Source organism: Elgaria multicarinata, chromosome 7 (assembly GCF_023053635.1).
Source record: "Elgaria multicarinata webbii isolate HBS135686 ecotype San Diego chromosome 7, rElgMul1.1.pri, whole genome shotgun sequence".
Classification (NCBI taxonomy): domain Eukaryota; kingdom Metazoa; phylum Chordata; class Lepidosauria; order Squamata; family Anguidae; genus Elgaria; species Elgaria multicarinata.
Genome location: NC_086177.1, coordinates 83174618 through 83189842, shown reverse-complemented (window position 1 = coordinate 83189842; position 15225 = coordinate 83174618). Strand labels below are relative to the sequence as shown.

At 40.5% G+C, this 15225-nt stretch overlaps 1 protein-coding gene across 1 annotated transcript in view; it reads right to left on the bottom strand.

Moving 5' to 3' along the window:
* SLC26A7 (solute carrier family 26 member 7) overlaps window positions 1–15225 on the bottom strand; it is a 93393-nt gene that overhangs the window by 55257 nt on the left and 22911 nt on the right. The window contains exon 3 of the mRNA XM_063129886.1: window positions 12087–12259. Within this exon, the coding sequence (XP_062985956.1) occupies window positions 12087–12259 (173 nt within the window). The remainder of the gene's footprint in view (window positions 1–12086; window positions 12260–15225) is intronic.

Genomic DNA, 15225 nt, shown 5'->3' with positions numbered 1-15225 from the left:
TTGTAAAGAGCCCTCTCAAATTTTCTCAGAGTACAAAATCTTGTGCATTAGCATTCTGTGCTAAATGTTCTTTCCGCATTCTGTTAAAGATGGGGGCTGTCTTCACAGTGCTGGGTTGGTGCCACCTCCCTCCTCAACCCCCACACTTTCTCTCTCCTGGGGCAGTGGCCAGGTCTACACTACTGCTTTAAAGCGCTTTATAACAGTTTTGACAACTGTTGGAGCCCAGGACACATTCCATATACAGTTGTCAAAACACTGAGGAATGAGAGCAGGGTTTCTGGGCTGCTATCTTGGTCCTGGAGCTGCCACAGCCCTCTTCCTGGTAGAAGGCAACTAATCTCTGGTCTCCTTCCACCAGGCTCTGCCCCCAGGTTGGACCTAGAGCAACATCACACAGTGGAAGTGTCATGTTGACATTGCTCCCTTTGAAAAAGTCAGGGTAAACCCCCGACTTTTTCAAAATGCAGCATCACAGGGAAGCGAACCTGCACCTGTGTCATCTAACCCAGTGGTTCCCAAACTTTTTCAGGTCACCGCCCCCTTGGTTCCACAAATTCATACCCAGCACCCCCCTACCCTACACTATAAAAATCACTATTCAGAATAGCGGTTTTCATTGACCCACTAAGGAAGATAATAACAATAAAATTCAAAACAGTAACAATTAATTTAATATTTATTCAAAATCCAAAGCACCCGCCGCAGGCTTGCCTAGGGAGGGAGGGAAAAGAGAGTGAATGCCTCTGTTTTGCAGCCGGCGTGGCGGGGCACACCAAGCAGGGTATGTCTCTTCATTAGCATTTTGGTGCTTTTGAAACATTACAATTCACCATTAAAAGGACTCTTCTTAAACGGTATTAATACATGTGTGGCTTCTTCCCCCATATGGTTTGGGACCAAACTACTTTCTCCCATAAAAATGTCCCTGGGTTTTAAGACTTTCTGGAGAGGCACTTCTCAGAAAAGTCCACCTCAGAGGCCTCCCCTTTGCCTCTTAGCCCCCCCCGCTGCCCCCTTGCCTCTTAACGCCCCCTTATGCAATCTCACCGTCCCCAAGGGGGCAGTACCGCCCACTTTGGGAACCAGTGATCTAACCTAAGGGGCGCAGATCCACATCCACCGTGGGGCTTTCCCCACATGTTGACAGCCCTTATGGTAATTCTTTTTTTTAATCAGTTTTTATTGTGAATTTTAACAAAATAAATCCATAAAAGAAAATAAGAAAAACCATTAAATTAAAATAAAACATGCACATTTGCAACTTCATTCATTCTTCTAAAGCCTCAGTTTCAAATATCACAGCATTCTGAATGAAAAAGAAAAAAGGGAAAGAAACATAAAGGACACATAAATGTCTATGAAGGCAGACCAGATGTCTGCGTATAACTCCATTCATAAATGGCACCTATATACCACTCTTCAAATGTTGTTACTGTTGTTAAGTCTTCAATCCCTTACATTACTCAATTGGAAATCCATCTGGACCAGGTGATTTTCTGGTGTTCGTATTCTTTATTGCATTCATAATTTCCTCTAAATGCAAATGAGCCAAAAGAAGCTGTCATTGTGATAAATCCAAGCATGGAACAGTAATATTAGAAGGCGGGGAAAGCCTCCATATCTTGCTCTGATATTTCACTTTCCTTACTGTAAAGATCAGTATAGAATTTAAAAAATTGTGAGTCTGTTTCTATAGGAGAAGTATATACTTTATCATTCTCATCTTTAATAGCTGAAATTACATTGCTGTGCAAGGAACGTACTAGGATGTTCACCATTTTCCCAGTATACTTGTCTTAAGCAAGTCAGAGTGAATTCTGTCTGCTGTGAAAGAATATTTTTCAATTCAAGCTTAGCATTCCGCAATTCTTAATAAAGTTGTGCAATGGGAGAGATGGCAAATTGGATTATAAAAGATTTCAATTTCTTACCTAGATAACATCTGTTGAGTTCTTTTAATTATTATTTTTTTTGGATAAGCAGCATAGGCAATGATGCAGCCCTGAATAAAAGGTTTATTAGCCTCCCACTCAATAGCAACAAACCAACTGTACCCTCATTAGTTTTAAGTACTCTGTCAATTCATCTAGCATCTGACTTTTTAACTTCTCATTATTAAGAAGAGAAACATTGAGATGCCACTGGCCGGGGCCCCTAGGAATATCAGATAATTTCAATTCCAAGCATACTGGGGCGTGGTCTGACACTGCCAATATGTCAATTTTACAATTTTTTATTTGATGTATCAAAGATGTAGAAACCAAAAAGTAATCTAATCTAAAGCAATTATTATGAACTGATGAAATAAAAGTATACTTTCTGTCAACAGGATGTAAAATTCTCAAAGCATCGGTTAAACCATATTCCATCAAGTAAGCCTGAAGTGCCAATCTCTCAGCTGTTTGGGTCTTAGGAGTTGGTGTACTCCTATCCAACAAAGGATCTAAGACCTCATTAAAGTCCCCACCCACAATCAGATAACCATAAGCAATATCAAACAGTTTGCTAAAACTATCATGAAACATAACTAGGGAATCGGTATTAGGTCCATATACATTGATCATAGCAATTAGTTTATCCATATACTTCCCAGCCAAAATCCAAAAGCACCCCTCAGTATCAAAAATCGCATGTTGAATTACAATGGAAAGTTGTTTATGGACCAAAATTGCCACCCTTCTACACTATGTGAAGGTATCATTTACATAGACCTCACCAACCCAGTCCTTTCTCAACATGTTCATCAACAGCCATCAAATGAGTTTCTTGCAAAAATGTCATAGCAACATTGAGCTCTTTTAACATAGAGAGTACTCTTTTCAGCTTATTTACATTTCACAGCCCTTTGATGTTCCATGAAATCATGTTAAGCATTGAAAAAGAAACAACCATTTTTTAACCAACCATACCAACAAATCTTTCCAAATTTGTAAAAAGCAACAAATATTGAATAGCATAAATTGTATAACAAATGCATACTCCACTTATTTTTAAGACAGGCAATTTCAAACAACCTTAGAGTAATATTTATAATATTGAAACTGAGAAAACTTTGAAAATTACACAAAAATATATGTGATTGAAAAAATTCCCCCCACATAAAAATAAAATAAGCCAATTTGTGTCTGAATCTATCACCTAATTCTATGAAAAAGTGCCCTCCAAAATCCAACACAAACAAAACAACAAAAATCTTAACCAAAACAAACAATAAAAATAATTTGTTTTGTCTTCCATTTGTACCAACATTCCACCAGCCCCCTCCCATATATAGAATGTAAATACAATGCAAGAATACAAACAAGCTGACTTTACAAGCAAGCGAATTTGGGGTGAGGGAAGGAAATAGTAACAATAAGTGGGTACTTAAAGTAATATTGTGTGTGTGTGTGAGAGAGAGAGAGAGAGAGAGAGAGAGAGAGCGCTAGTGGAGCTTTAGGGTGGGTGGATTCCTGCATCGAGCGAGGGGTTGGACTTGATGGCCTTATAGGCCCCTTCCAACTCTACTATTCTATGATTCTATGAACTAACTTGGTTATGATACATATAACCTATGTTTAGTGCAGAAAACTATATAGATACAAAAAGAAAATTATGCATAATTATTATATCAGTAGATAAAGTGAGGGAGAGAGAAAAGGAAGTTACAAAGTAAGGAAGAAATCATCATCATCATCAAGAAATAGAAGCAATAGAATGCCAAACACTAGAATCTGGCGTAATGCCCAGACTTGTTATCAGAAGAGCGGGTAGTAAATGAAAACAAACAGAAAATCACTAGACAACAATCAAAGACTAGCTTATCCGTTTCAAGTTGAAGACTGATACTTGATTTTAATTTTGATACTGGTTGGAAATGACTCCACTGTTTCAGAACTTTGAAATCTCCTTATCTGGCCTTCAGGGGGGGGGAATGCAGGATGTCGCTAGATATCTTATGTGGTGTTGAACGTTGATCTGTCTTGCTAGGATTCTCACCTTCTTATCATTAGTGGGTGTCCACCGCAGCTCTCTTTGTCTGGCAAGGTGCAGCACATAATCTTTGGTAGAAGCCTGCAGAAACTGAACAATGTCTGGCTCTGCTTTAGCGCCAGGAACACAATACGCATGCTCAATATCAAGTGGGAAATCAGAAGGCAATGGCAGTAACTCATGCAAAAAAAAAAAAAAATCCATGAACTCAGCCAGATGAAGATCTGTCGACAACTTTTAAGGGCATGAATACACAGGTTAGCTCTCCGATTAAAAGATTCTAGCTGTGCAACCCGCGTAGACAGTATACTATATGAGGCCTTCATTGCAGTTTCATGGACAGAGATCCAATCTTGAAGTGCATCCACTTTAGACACCATCTTTTGAAGGCAAACGTAGAACAAATCTACAGACCCCTGAAGATTATTTACAATATCTTGTATCGGTTTCAACGGGTCAAACTGTTCTTCCCCTTCGAGGTAGACATGGCCACACTCACCTCCAAGGCACAAAAAGCAGATCGAAATGTAGAAAAATGAAAAGAGAAGCTCCAAACAAAGTTAATAGTAAATACCCTGATCACACGAGTGCCTCTTGGAGGCTTTCTTAAAGCTGAAATTCCGGAGGGACACAGTGGAGATCCGATTACATTGCCATCTCCAATTGGGCTCATGGTAATTCTTCTTGTTGCTTTTCCCATTTAGGGGATATTATTGAGCCAAGCTGAAACTAACATAGTGCTAATGCAAAACATCAAGCAATGAAGCAGGGCAATTTCCCTTTTCACTCCCTTTCCCCCCCGCCACACCCACCACACCCACAAATTTCATGCCAAAAGTCCTCAGCTCAGAACTTTAATATTATTTATTTAAAATATTTCTGAACTGCCCCTCCAGTCAATGAGTGCTTGAGATGTACAATAAAAGAATAAACATAAAAAATACAATTCCAAACAAAACTGGGGGGGGGGGGGGAAGCTTAACAACAAAACGGGAAAACTTCTAATCAGCTCAGCCCTAATTTATAATTTAGTTATTCAGCAAATAGAACTAAAGAGATAAAGGCCTAGTTCTCATAAACAATAGATAAAACCCATTTGGAAGTACCTTTGGATGGAAGATACCATTTCAGAATTCAGGTGGGGGCTCACAAGGCTAGATGAGCATTCAGGGTGGCCATGCATCCTCTTTTACAGATGACAGTCCTCTATTTGAGCAACTGCCAAAGGGCTGTCCTCTACTTTGAAAGAATCCTGTATGTGAAGAGCTGTCCAGTCCAAGTCCAGTTTAAATGTAAAGGACCATAAGAAGAGATAGCTGAGCCCTGAAGTTGTCCATGAAGCACACATGGAGAGCAGACTGAGCAGGGAACTTAGGTCACCTAATCACAGCCTTCCATATTTTGTTGAGAATTATATTTCTCTTTAATTTACAGTATTTCTAGTTTTGTGTAGTTTTGTATAATTTTGTGAATTATACATATAATTCGCATAGGCAAAGTTTAGGTGAATCAGTATCCTCTTTTGGTCTCTTCTTTTTTGGTGATACGTGTCCTCTGTTTCAGACATTCACAAGTGCCCCCCCCCCCCACCGATCCACCCTTGACTCATCCCTTCACCCCAAACCTCCTGGATTCTCCATAGAAAAATGGAAGTCAGTGAGAAGGGTTTTAGTCTAGGGTGACCATATGAAATTGAGGACAGGGCTCCTGTATCTTTAACAGTTATATTGAAAGGGGAATTTCAGCAGGTGTCATTTGCATGCATGCACCACCTGGTGAAATTCCCTCTTCATCACAACAGCTAAAGTTGCGGGAGCCCTGCCCTCTTTTGTATCTGGTCACTCGAGTATGGCACAACATGCTAAGCCACACTCAGTGTGGCTTATTCTTCCCAAACAAGCCACATTAAAAACCCATGGTTTGTTGTTGGGTTGTTCAGAGTGGTTAACAAGCCACACTGCATGGTTAATAAGCCACCTCTGGAAAATGCCCAAGGTTCAGATAACACATTAACCCACAATTCAACAACAATCCACACTCAACCGGTGTGGGTTAGTGTGTTATTTGAACAGCCACTGTGTACGTTTTTATTTTCCCTACAGTGTAGCTAATTGCAGCTTTGAGGAAGGCCAATTCCAAGTTGGAAAATGGTGCAAATGGGAAAGTTTCATTCAAAGATACCTGTACCTGCTTTTAACTCTTTAAAAACACTTGGGAGATATAATCACAGATTTGCTGCAGAATGTGTATTTGGCCAACTATTTGCAGGTTTTGTAGTTATTTATAATAATTCAAGAACTTGAACTATCTGTTGACCAACATGACAGAAAGAAAAATAAACATTTTCATCCTGCATTTTGAGACCTGTAAATTGACAAGCCCTTTACTACATAAGAAGTTCCGTGCTGGATCAGACCAAGGGACCATCTAGACCAGCCTTCTCCTCGTGGGAATCTACACTGGTGTTATTCTAATGTTTTGAATGGGTTACTGTGACGCACAACGTCACGTGACCCTGGGTCTCTAACGTTGTAAATGAGTTGTACTTACAGGTTCTATTTCTTAGTTCCAACGCGGCTACAGATTCATGTGCCTCGTTCTACCGGTAATTTTCCTCTCCCTCTTCTCTGAGAGTAGCAGAGCTGCTGGGTTTGCTCCGCCCACTTCCTGTTCTCCTTCCTTCGCCCCGTTTGCTATCTTATCTGCTACAGCAGATAAATCACACCAGCATTATACTGTGCAATCACTGACAATTGCATGCAAAGGACTCAGAAGTTTTCCACCTTAGAATCTGCTTTTATTGTGAAGTAGTCCCACGCATCCTGCCTTAATTGTACTCCTTTTGCAAAAGATTCGCCCCAGCCGCTGCTGTGGGTGCAGGAGCAGGATTTTAAACAAATGCTTACATCTGCGTAAGCTTTATAGATAAAGACACCAAAATTGGCACAGTAATTCAAATACCAAATTTGAATCAAATTGGGTCATCGGTTGATTTTTTATGTTGTTGTTTTTTTAACATTTCCCCCCTCTTTGCAAAGGAGCTGAGGAGCGCTCAAAGGATCGCTGTAGCAAAGGAGCTGAGGAGCGCTCAAAGGAGTGCTGTAGCTCCGTGCAGGAAAATTAACAAGGGTCTCTGCTCCCAGTCCAAAATGGAGCTGCTGCTAAAACTTTTCAATTTGGTCACCCATCCAAACCCTGACCAGACCCAGCCCAGCTTAGCTTCACCAAAGTGGCTGGCTCCTATGCATTCAGGCAATTCCCTGGGACTTGTGTTAAGATGTTTTGGGAGGGGTAGTTGTGTGTGCTTATGACTATTGTCCTGCACTGCTGGCTAGGAATGAGGCAGGCAGTGGGTGGAGCAAAACCAGCAACTCTGCTACTCTCAGAGAAGAGGGAGAACAACGGAAAGGATTTAACAATGTGCCCTGCAGTAATGTTACAGCTAAACGCAAGTCACGCTAGTGTGCCCCGTGATACAGAGAACTGATACAGAGAACCACGTTAGAAAGGGACACTAGCAACGGTATAAGACTAGTGTAGATCCGGCCCTCCAGGAATTTATCTAACCCCCTTAAAGCCATTCAATTTGATGTCCATCACTACATCTTGTGGTAGCAAATTCCATAGTTTAACTATGCACTGTGTGAAGAACTACTTCCTTTTATCTGTCCTGAAATCTCCCACTAATCAACTTTATGAGATGACCCAGGGTTCTAGTATTTGAGAGAAGGAGAAAAATGTATCTCAAGCCTACCATACTGGGCAAGGAAATGCCTACAACTAGATACAGTTGGGCTTTAAGTTGCAGTTGATTTTAAATCATCATCATCATCATCATCATCATCGGTTACAATCCAACACAAAGGGTGCTTCAGTCACTTGAAATTAATTAGCTAGAGAATGCTTAACTCTGTTGTACTGTGGCCATCTCTCAGCGATATTTAGCCAAAAGTTCTTTACAAAAAGGTCTACATCCACCACACAGATGTGAATACTGATGCTGCCACAGAAAGTGAAAGATTGTGAAATAAAAAAGAACACGTCCAAGGACAAACAAATATGGGAAGCCTACAATGTCCTTCCAACATCAGCAGGGTGGAATAGAAATGGTTTGCTTAGATGACTCTTTCGCCAAGCACCATCTTGAAAAGGGAAAGGAAGGGCTGATTATTTGAAATATGCCATGTTTATGTTGTATTAGGGCATCATTCATGTTTGACAAGCCTGGTCAATAACTGTGGTCTTTAAATGTCCCCAAATAGCTCTCAAATTGACACATTATAAGGCTCAAGAGACTTGATAGACCCCATCTTGGCCAACAATGTTGTCTGGCTGGAGACAATTTGGGGCTACATTATGTTAACTAATGTAAAAAATTACACCAGTTTATATTATGAAAGCAGTCTTTTTAATGGCATTAAACAAACCAACTTAAAGGGATTCTTTTAGAAGGAATCAGTTTTACAAGCTAACTTTTAAACTAGTCGTAGGTGTTGTACTTTTTCACAGAAGCTTGGTTTTTTAACGTTTCTCTTTTCCAATATCAAATTCACAAATTTACCACCTCTCATAGAGATATAAGGCTCAACTATTTTTGTGGGGAGATCAATCACGAAACTAAGAAGATATCAATCACTGGGGGTTGTACATCAAAATATATCGCAAAATATTTTCACTTTTTTTCAGGTCTCAAGTATTTTCATGTGTAAGTTTCATAATCTCAAAATACAAAAAGTTCACAAACACAAATATCTCCCTGAGGCTTCTGTATCTCTGGCTACAAAGGCTGCTGACATCTTGGGTATGCAAAGCAATCAGTGAAGAGACAAAATAGCTGATAACTTGGTTTTGTTCCTCTTCGTGTATTCTAGTGAATGTAGGCTCCTGTTCAAAAACCAGTCTAAACCTGGAACACAAATTTACACACGCATGTTCTGACTGCAACAACAAGAGATGACATGCATGTACCTAGTGATATATGTAGACATCTGAATCAACTGTCAGATCTATGGATTGTAGTGGTCCAATAAGACTACTTGGCATCTTAAGCAGATAGGGCAGTATCCAATTCTGCTGCTCTGGTTACACCACTGATGTTGCACTAGCATAAGCGATCTCTAACACAGCACAAATAGCATATGCTGGTGCGACAGGTTTTCTGACGAAACCTATCGTGCCAGCATATACTATTGCCATTGTACTAAAGGTTGCTTTCACTAGCACAATGTCAATGCTATAAGGAGAGTGGCAGAATTGGATACCACCCATAACAGCCCTACCAATGAATGTTTTTGCTTATGAAAATGAAACTAAGGCTTTTTTCTCACTAAATTATTTCAGTTGCAGTAGCATCATTTTTTAACTATCAGCATAACTCAGATGGCATTTAGATTGAGGGATGATATAATTAAAGGAGAATTTTCAAAGCACATCTAAAGCAACGGTTTCCTAACTTTATGCATGCACCATTTGCTGCTATTGAGACAGGCAGGTTTGTTGGGGGGGGGGGGGCAGTTAATGCTAAATATGCATTCGAAGAGTGAAGTACCCACTTTGTTGGGAAATTGCAAGAATCCAGCATGAAGTTCATCACGCATGTGATGCGCACACAGATGCCCATTTTGCCATGCACAGAAATGCTAAGAATGGCTTCTCTCATGTTTACATGCAGCAAAAGGATGCAATGACATAGCCAACCAATCGTACACTTTTTCATAACACCAAATTTGCATCATTCATCAACTAATACATAGTTACAATTTTTAAAAAAAGATATTGGGACATGTGCTATTGGACATGGGTGCCCATGTGCAGCTGATTGAACATTTCAGAATGTTATAACACTAACATCGCAATTCTATAGATGTCTGCTCAGAAGTAAGTTCTATTGAGTTCAGTGGGGCTTGTTCCCAGGTAAGTGAGTTTAGGATTGTCATCTAAGTGATTCATATATGGCACGGGATGATATAATCACAGTACAGGGATGGATATGTACTTTCCAAATGACCAGGAAACTTTGGTATTAATGTCTCTAAAGCAGGTGGACAACCTGTGACCTCCAGATATTTTGGCCTACAACTCCCATCAACCCTAGCCAGCACAGCCAATGGTCAAGGATCACCATTGGTGTAGGCCACAACATCTGGAGGACCACAAGTTGCCCACCCCTGCACTGTAGGAGCACTCCAGTAAAATGATTGCAATGTACCTGTCATAGTGTCACACTTCTTTTGAGAGCAATAACTTGAGTGGGATGATAAGGAATAAATACTTAAAACATTCTGATCGACAACTAATTCTCAGCAGGGGGCACTTTTCCGTTCGCGTTCAGTTAGTTTCCATTGTTAGCCATAATTACAACAGTTTAAAATTAAAATAAACATTGATCCTCTGCAAAATCCAAAGACATGGCTTGTCAAAGCACACAAGAACATTGGCAAAAGCAAAAGGGACTACTTTCTGAGTAACTGCAACTTTCTAATCGGCAAGAAGGAAAAGTATCTTTTGTAAATTTGACCATTTTGCAATTTTTTTTAAAGTTTTCAAAAGAAATAGATTCCTTTTACATTGAAACAGAGAGCAATCAAACAAATATTGTAAAACACATACACATACAAAATACTTCAATGTGGTTGTTTCCACAGACACAAAACCACAAATTACATGGAACATTTAGCTATCTACCCAACAGAGCAAAGGTAGCCATTAACTGATATCTGATCCTAGCCAAACCTTTTTCAAAGACACCACAATTTACAATCTCTATCCCCACCCCACTCTACAACCGTGTGTGTGTGTGTGTGTGTTATACCTGCTAATACTCTGAGGATAACACTTTATACATCCAATGAAGTGGACTCTATTCCACAAAAGCTTAAGCCCTAATAAATCTGTTATTCTTTAAGGTGCCATGGACTGTACTATGGACTGTAAGTTCCCTTGAAGCCCTTACAAGTTGGAAATGCAAGGTATAAATTTATCTGCAGGGTATTTCTCTGTTTTAAACAATAAATAAATTTTGCTTTCTGCCCAAACTCTGCAGAATAGGAATGGGTGGTTCTTTCCATCCCCATTAATCCTTATTCGGTATGACCCTGGTTAGAAATTAGTTCCCACCAGTGTCCCTCAGTTTGCCTGGGGTTCCAACCAAGCCTGTTGGCTCTCATTGCTGCCTTGTGTCTACGCAGAGTGACCTTTAGGACTCGCCCTAGACACCACTTCACCTAAGCTGTGCAGAGGAAGTACATGAGGCAGATTAAAATGAGTGACGGAACCCGCTCTCTTGGTTACACTTGCCAAGCAGAATGCAAAATAAGAAGGGTAGGATGAAGAGATAACAAACAATCTTTGTATTTTACCTTCCCGCAACCTTCTGAAGGATAAGGAAATAGCTGTGCGTGCACTGTGATGCTCCAACTTCCTCTTTTGGATTCTTTTTCCGACAGGCCACAGCAGAATTTCTCACCGTATGCCTTAGGTGGCATATCAGATCTCCACAGAAGGGGAAATGCATAACCAACAAAGGGGAAAGCAGGCTGCATAAAATGTGCCTATACTAATTTATATGTACTGGTGAGCAATTAGAAATAATTGTTATAATTTAAATAGAAATACAGCACTGCTCACCATAGTGCGGAAGGCTGTGTCCAGGTGTAGTATCCCATGTTAGTCCTCCTTAGAGTAGACCCATTGAAATGAACAGGACTTAAGTTAGTCATGACCAAATTAAGTTCCATTCATTGCAGTAGGTCTTCTCTAAGTAAGGACTAACATTGGTGGCCTGTGTGTGCCTGCCTGTTCCGTCTTCTTGTTCAGGTGCTAACTGTTGATGGGGAACCATTCTTATGGTTCTTTATCTTTAAACAGGAATTGGACAGGATCGCCCTGCAATAGAGGATGCCTTCAAATAGAGGACTGTCCACTAGAAGATGATGCATGGCCACCCTTGTATGCCTAGTTGATGATTCTGTGAAGTTGTCAATTGGAGACGCTCGCATGATAGCTTTGCTCCTCCTGGAAACTGCGGCAACAGGATGGCCCACGATGCATTATGGTTGGCTGCTGGATTGCAATTTCACCTATCTATTGGCTATTGATTAAGGAATACCTACTTGAATGAGTCCTCCTAATAATGAAACTGCTGCAGCAACTCCAATCCTCTGCATCTCAAACTCAGATAAGCCCAAGATTACAGAGCTATTGTATGTTGTGAAATTGTTGGTCATGGGAGGAACAAGACGCTCAACAGCATTTGCAGATATCAAGGAAGTCAAAGCAAAGGTTCCTGTGGAAGGAAAGAGACAATTCAGTTTCTTCTTGGTATAATTCCTATTTGTTTTGCATTGTGATCCCAGGTGTGCTGAGAAGGGAGGGAAGCCCACTGAAATCTGAGAGTATTATGTCTAAATAATTCTTCTTAAGGTCAGGATGCCAGCTCTGGCTTCAGATAGCCCAATACATGCTCTGCACGTATTCTGTTTTCTGCACACATCATCTTTAAATGTTGTTCTGGGATCTCGATACTTGAGGGAGCGCCTCTCCTTATATTTGCCTGCCCAAGACTTGAGATTTGTTGAAGGAGCCCTTCTCTGCATCCCACCAGCACAACACATTCACTATGATGGGACAAGGGAGAGGGCTTTCTCTGTTGTGGCACCCCAACTGTGGAATGCCCTCCCCTTGGAGGCCCGATTGGCGCCAACATTGATTTTATTCTGGCACCAAGTGAAAACATGGCTTTTTAACAAAGCTTTTAATGGTTGAATTCACTAGGCACATTGTTTTAACTGTTTTAATATTTATTATTTATTTATTGAGAATATTATATTGTTTTAACTTGGTTTATGGTTTAATTTGTTTTTAGCTGTGTATATTTACTGTTTTTATACCGTATGCTTTTATCTGTATGCCGCCCTGAGATCTTATTGATATAGGGCGGGATAGAAATGTTTTAAATAAATAAATAAATAAATATTCCAAGCTTTATTTGTGTGTGATGCAAATGGAAATATTTAACTTTTTTTTTTTGCATATGCAGTTGTCATGTTTCTGCATGCACATGGGACTTCACAAGCACATGCATTCCCATGCACATGCATTCACAAATGGATGTTATGACAGCCTCCCACCCAACACAGATGCCTGACTTTTACCATAAGGGGAAGGGTCCTTACCTCAGAGGAGGTAGAGATTATGATTTGCTTAACTAAACACCTTCCCAGGTTCAACCCCTTGCTCCTCCAGTTAAAAGGAGCAGGAAGCAAGTGAAGGGAAAGACCTCTGCCAGTGACCATGGAGAGCCGCTGCCAGTAAGAGCAAGCAATATTGTACTAGACGGACAGATATTCTAGCTTGGTGTTGTGTTTCCCAAAACCTCCCACTTTATTGGGAGACATTAAAGAGGTCTACCATGTAATTCACAAAGCTTTATTCAGGCAATAAACATCTCTTCCCACCTGAAGAGAATCTAACCTCTAGGAACTTTCCTCTAGGCAAAACTATGCAAACTAAGTGAGAGAATTGTCCTTTCAAGAAAAATGGAAAGCCTTTTTCCAGAATGCTTTAACTTCAAGGAGACTGGTTCCAAAAAGACTTTGACAAGAAGCTATCCGGGCCGACCTTCTCTTGCCTTCCTTTAGCTCCACCCATTTGAGTCTGTGGTGTACTCTAGGATTAGCTAGCCCTGAAATGCCCTCTCCCTCTGAAGAATACTGATTTCCCACAGACTGTATGTTCTTAACATTTTCAGAGATAAGGTCTGTTGAAGGTTCATTCCCAGCTGGTAAAGAGCCCAAGAGAGTCACCTCCCCCACTCCCCATGAAGGCTGGTATGTTTCTGGCACTGTCTCCTCTGTTTCAGAATCTGATTCCGATTGATCGCCTGAAACTCCTTCCCCCAGCCTAAGGGGAACAGGCCTAGTCATGACACTTAGCATAAGGCGTCTTCCTGTGAACTGGATCTGCAGCTCTAAGTCATTAGAACTAAGAGAGGAGACAGAATAGCAACCCATCAGTGTCCGTAGCATGCTCAGTAAAATTCTGAAACCTTGTAACAAGGTCTGTTGTGGTCAGAATTAGACATTAGCTCCATTCTCATGTAACAGAGGCCAAATTGTGGGTTTATTAACCCACAATTTGCCATGTTGTGTGCCAACACCATTTTGAATACAGAACCACAGTTCCAAGGTTGCTCTGAGACATCTGAACCCAGAAACTATGGGTTAATCATGGATTAAACAACCCACAATTAACCTAACAACTAATTGTAAAAACCTAACATACACTATAATCCCTCTACTGATTGGATTTGGTCTCTAAACTCAATGCTTTGTGGAAATGCTAATTTCATCTAAAGGTGAACTGAATAGAGGAGAAGCTGAAACAGTTGTACTGCTCAGATTTACATCCCCAAAAAACTTCTCAAAGTACCAAATGACCTAAATGCATTTCTTGAAGAAACCAATAGCCCAGCTCATCCCAGTTGGGCAATTATTACACTTAAATAAAGTAATTACGTAATGTCTACTTTGCTGACTCAGAGTTATCATAGCTTCCAAGAAACTTGCCACAAAATTTAAATCTAACTTGCCAGTGTGTTGCAAGGAGTCTTTGACAATATGCTTTGCATACGTTCCGATACAAATTCTATGTATTTTGGACAGAATGTTGCTTTCCCAGTAGACCACATGGCTCCTGCAGAGCTGTTAAACGTAGCACTGAATGCACGTTTTGGCACGCAGGGCACTTTTGAAAAACCACGCAATTACTCAAAAGACAATGATTGCTCCTTAGAAAGCATAATAACAACCAACGGGAATGTGCATATACTCGGGCTTTTCAAACCCCGAGGGGGTTAGCTTTGTGTGTGGCTCCACACAATTCTGAATTTCCAAGGAGAAACACCCCTCCCCAATATCTGAAAGACTCCCGCAGCTCTTTGCCTTCCTTCATCCTTTCCAACCCATATTAACTAAAGGGAGACTATGACCCCATACCCAACTCCACTGTTTTTTTGTAGCTGGGACCAGATGGTTTCTTCTCTGTAAAAATTCTGCTTCTCATTCTGGGAGGTCAGTGTTTCGAATTATTATCTTGGAAGGGACCCTTCTTCATTCAGAGCGAGTGTTTTTGGGATGTCCATGAGAGTTTGCAAGTGATTTAAGATCATCAAACTCCAACATGAGTAAGGATCAGTCTTTTCTCTGTGCGGTAGCTTCAGCCTAGCAATGGGAGGGATTACTGTAAAATGGT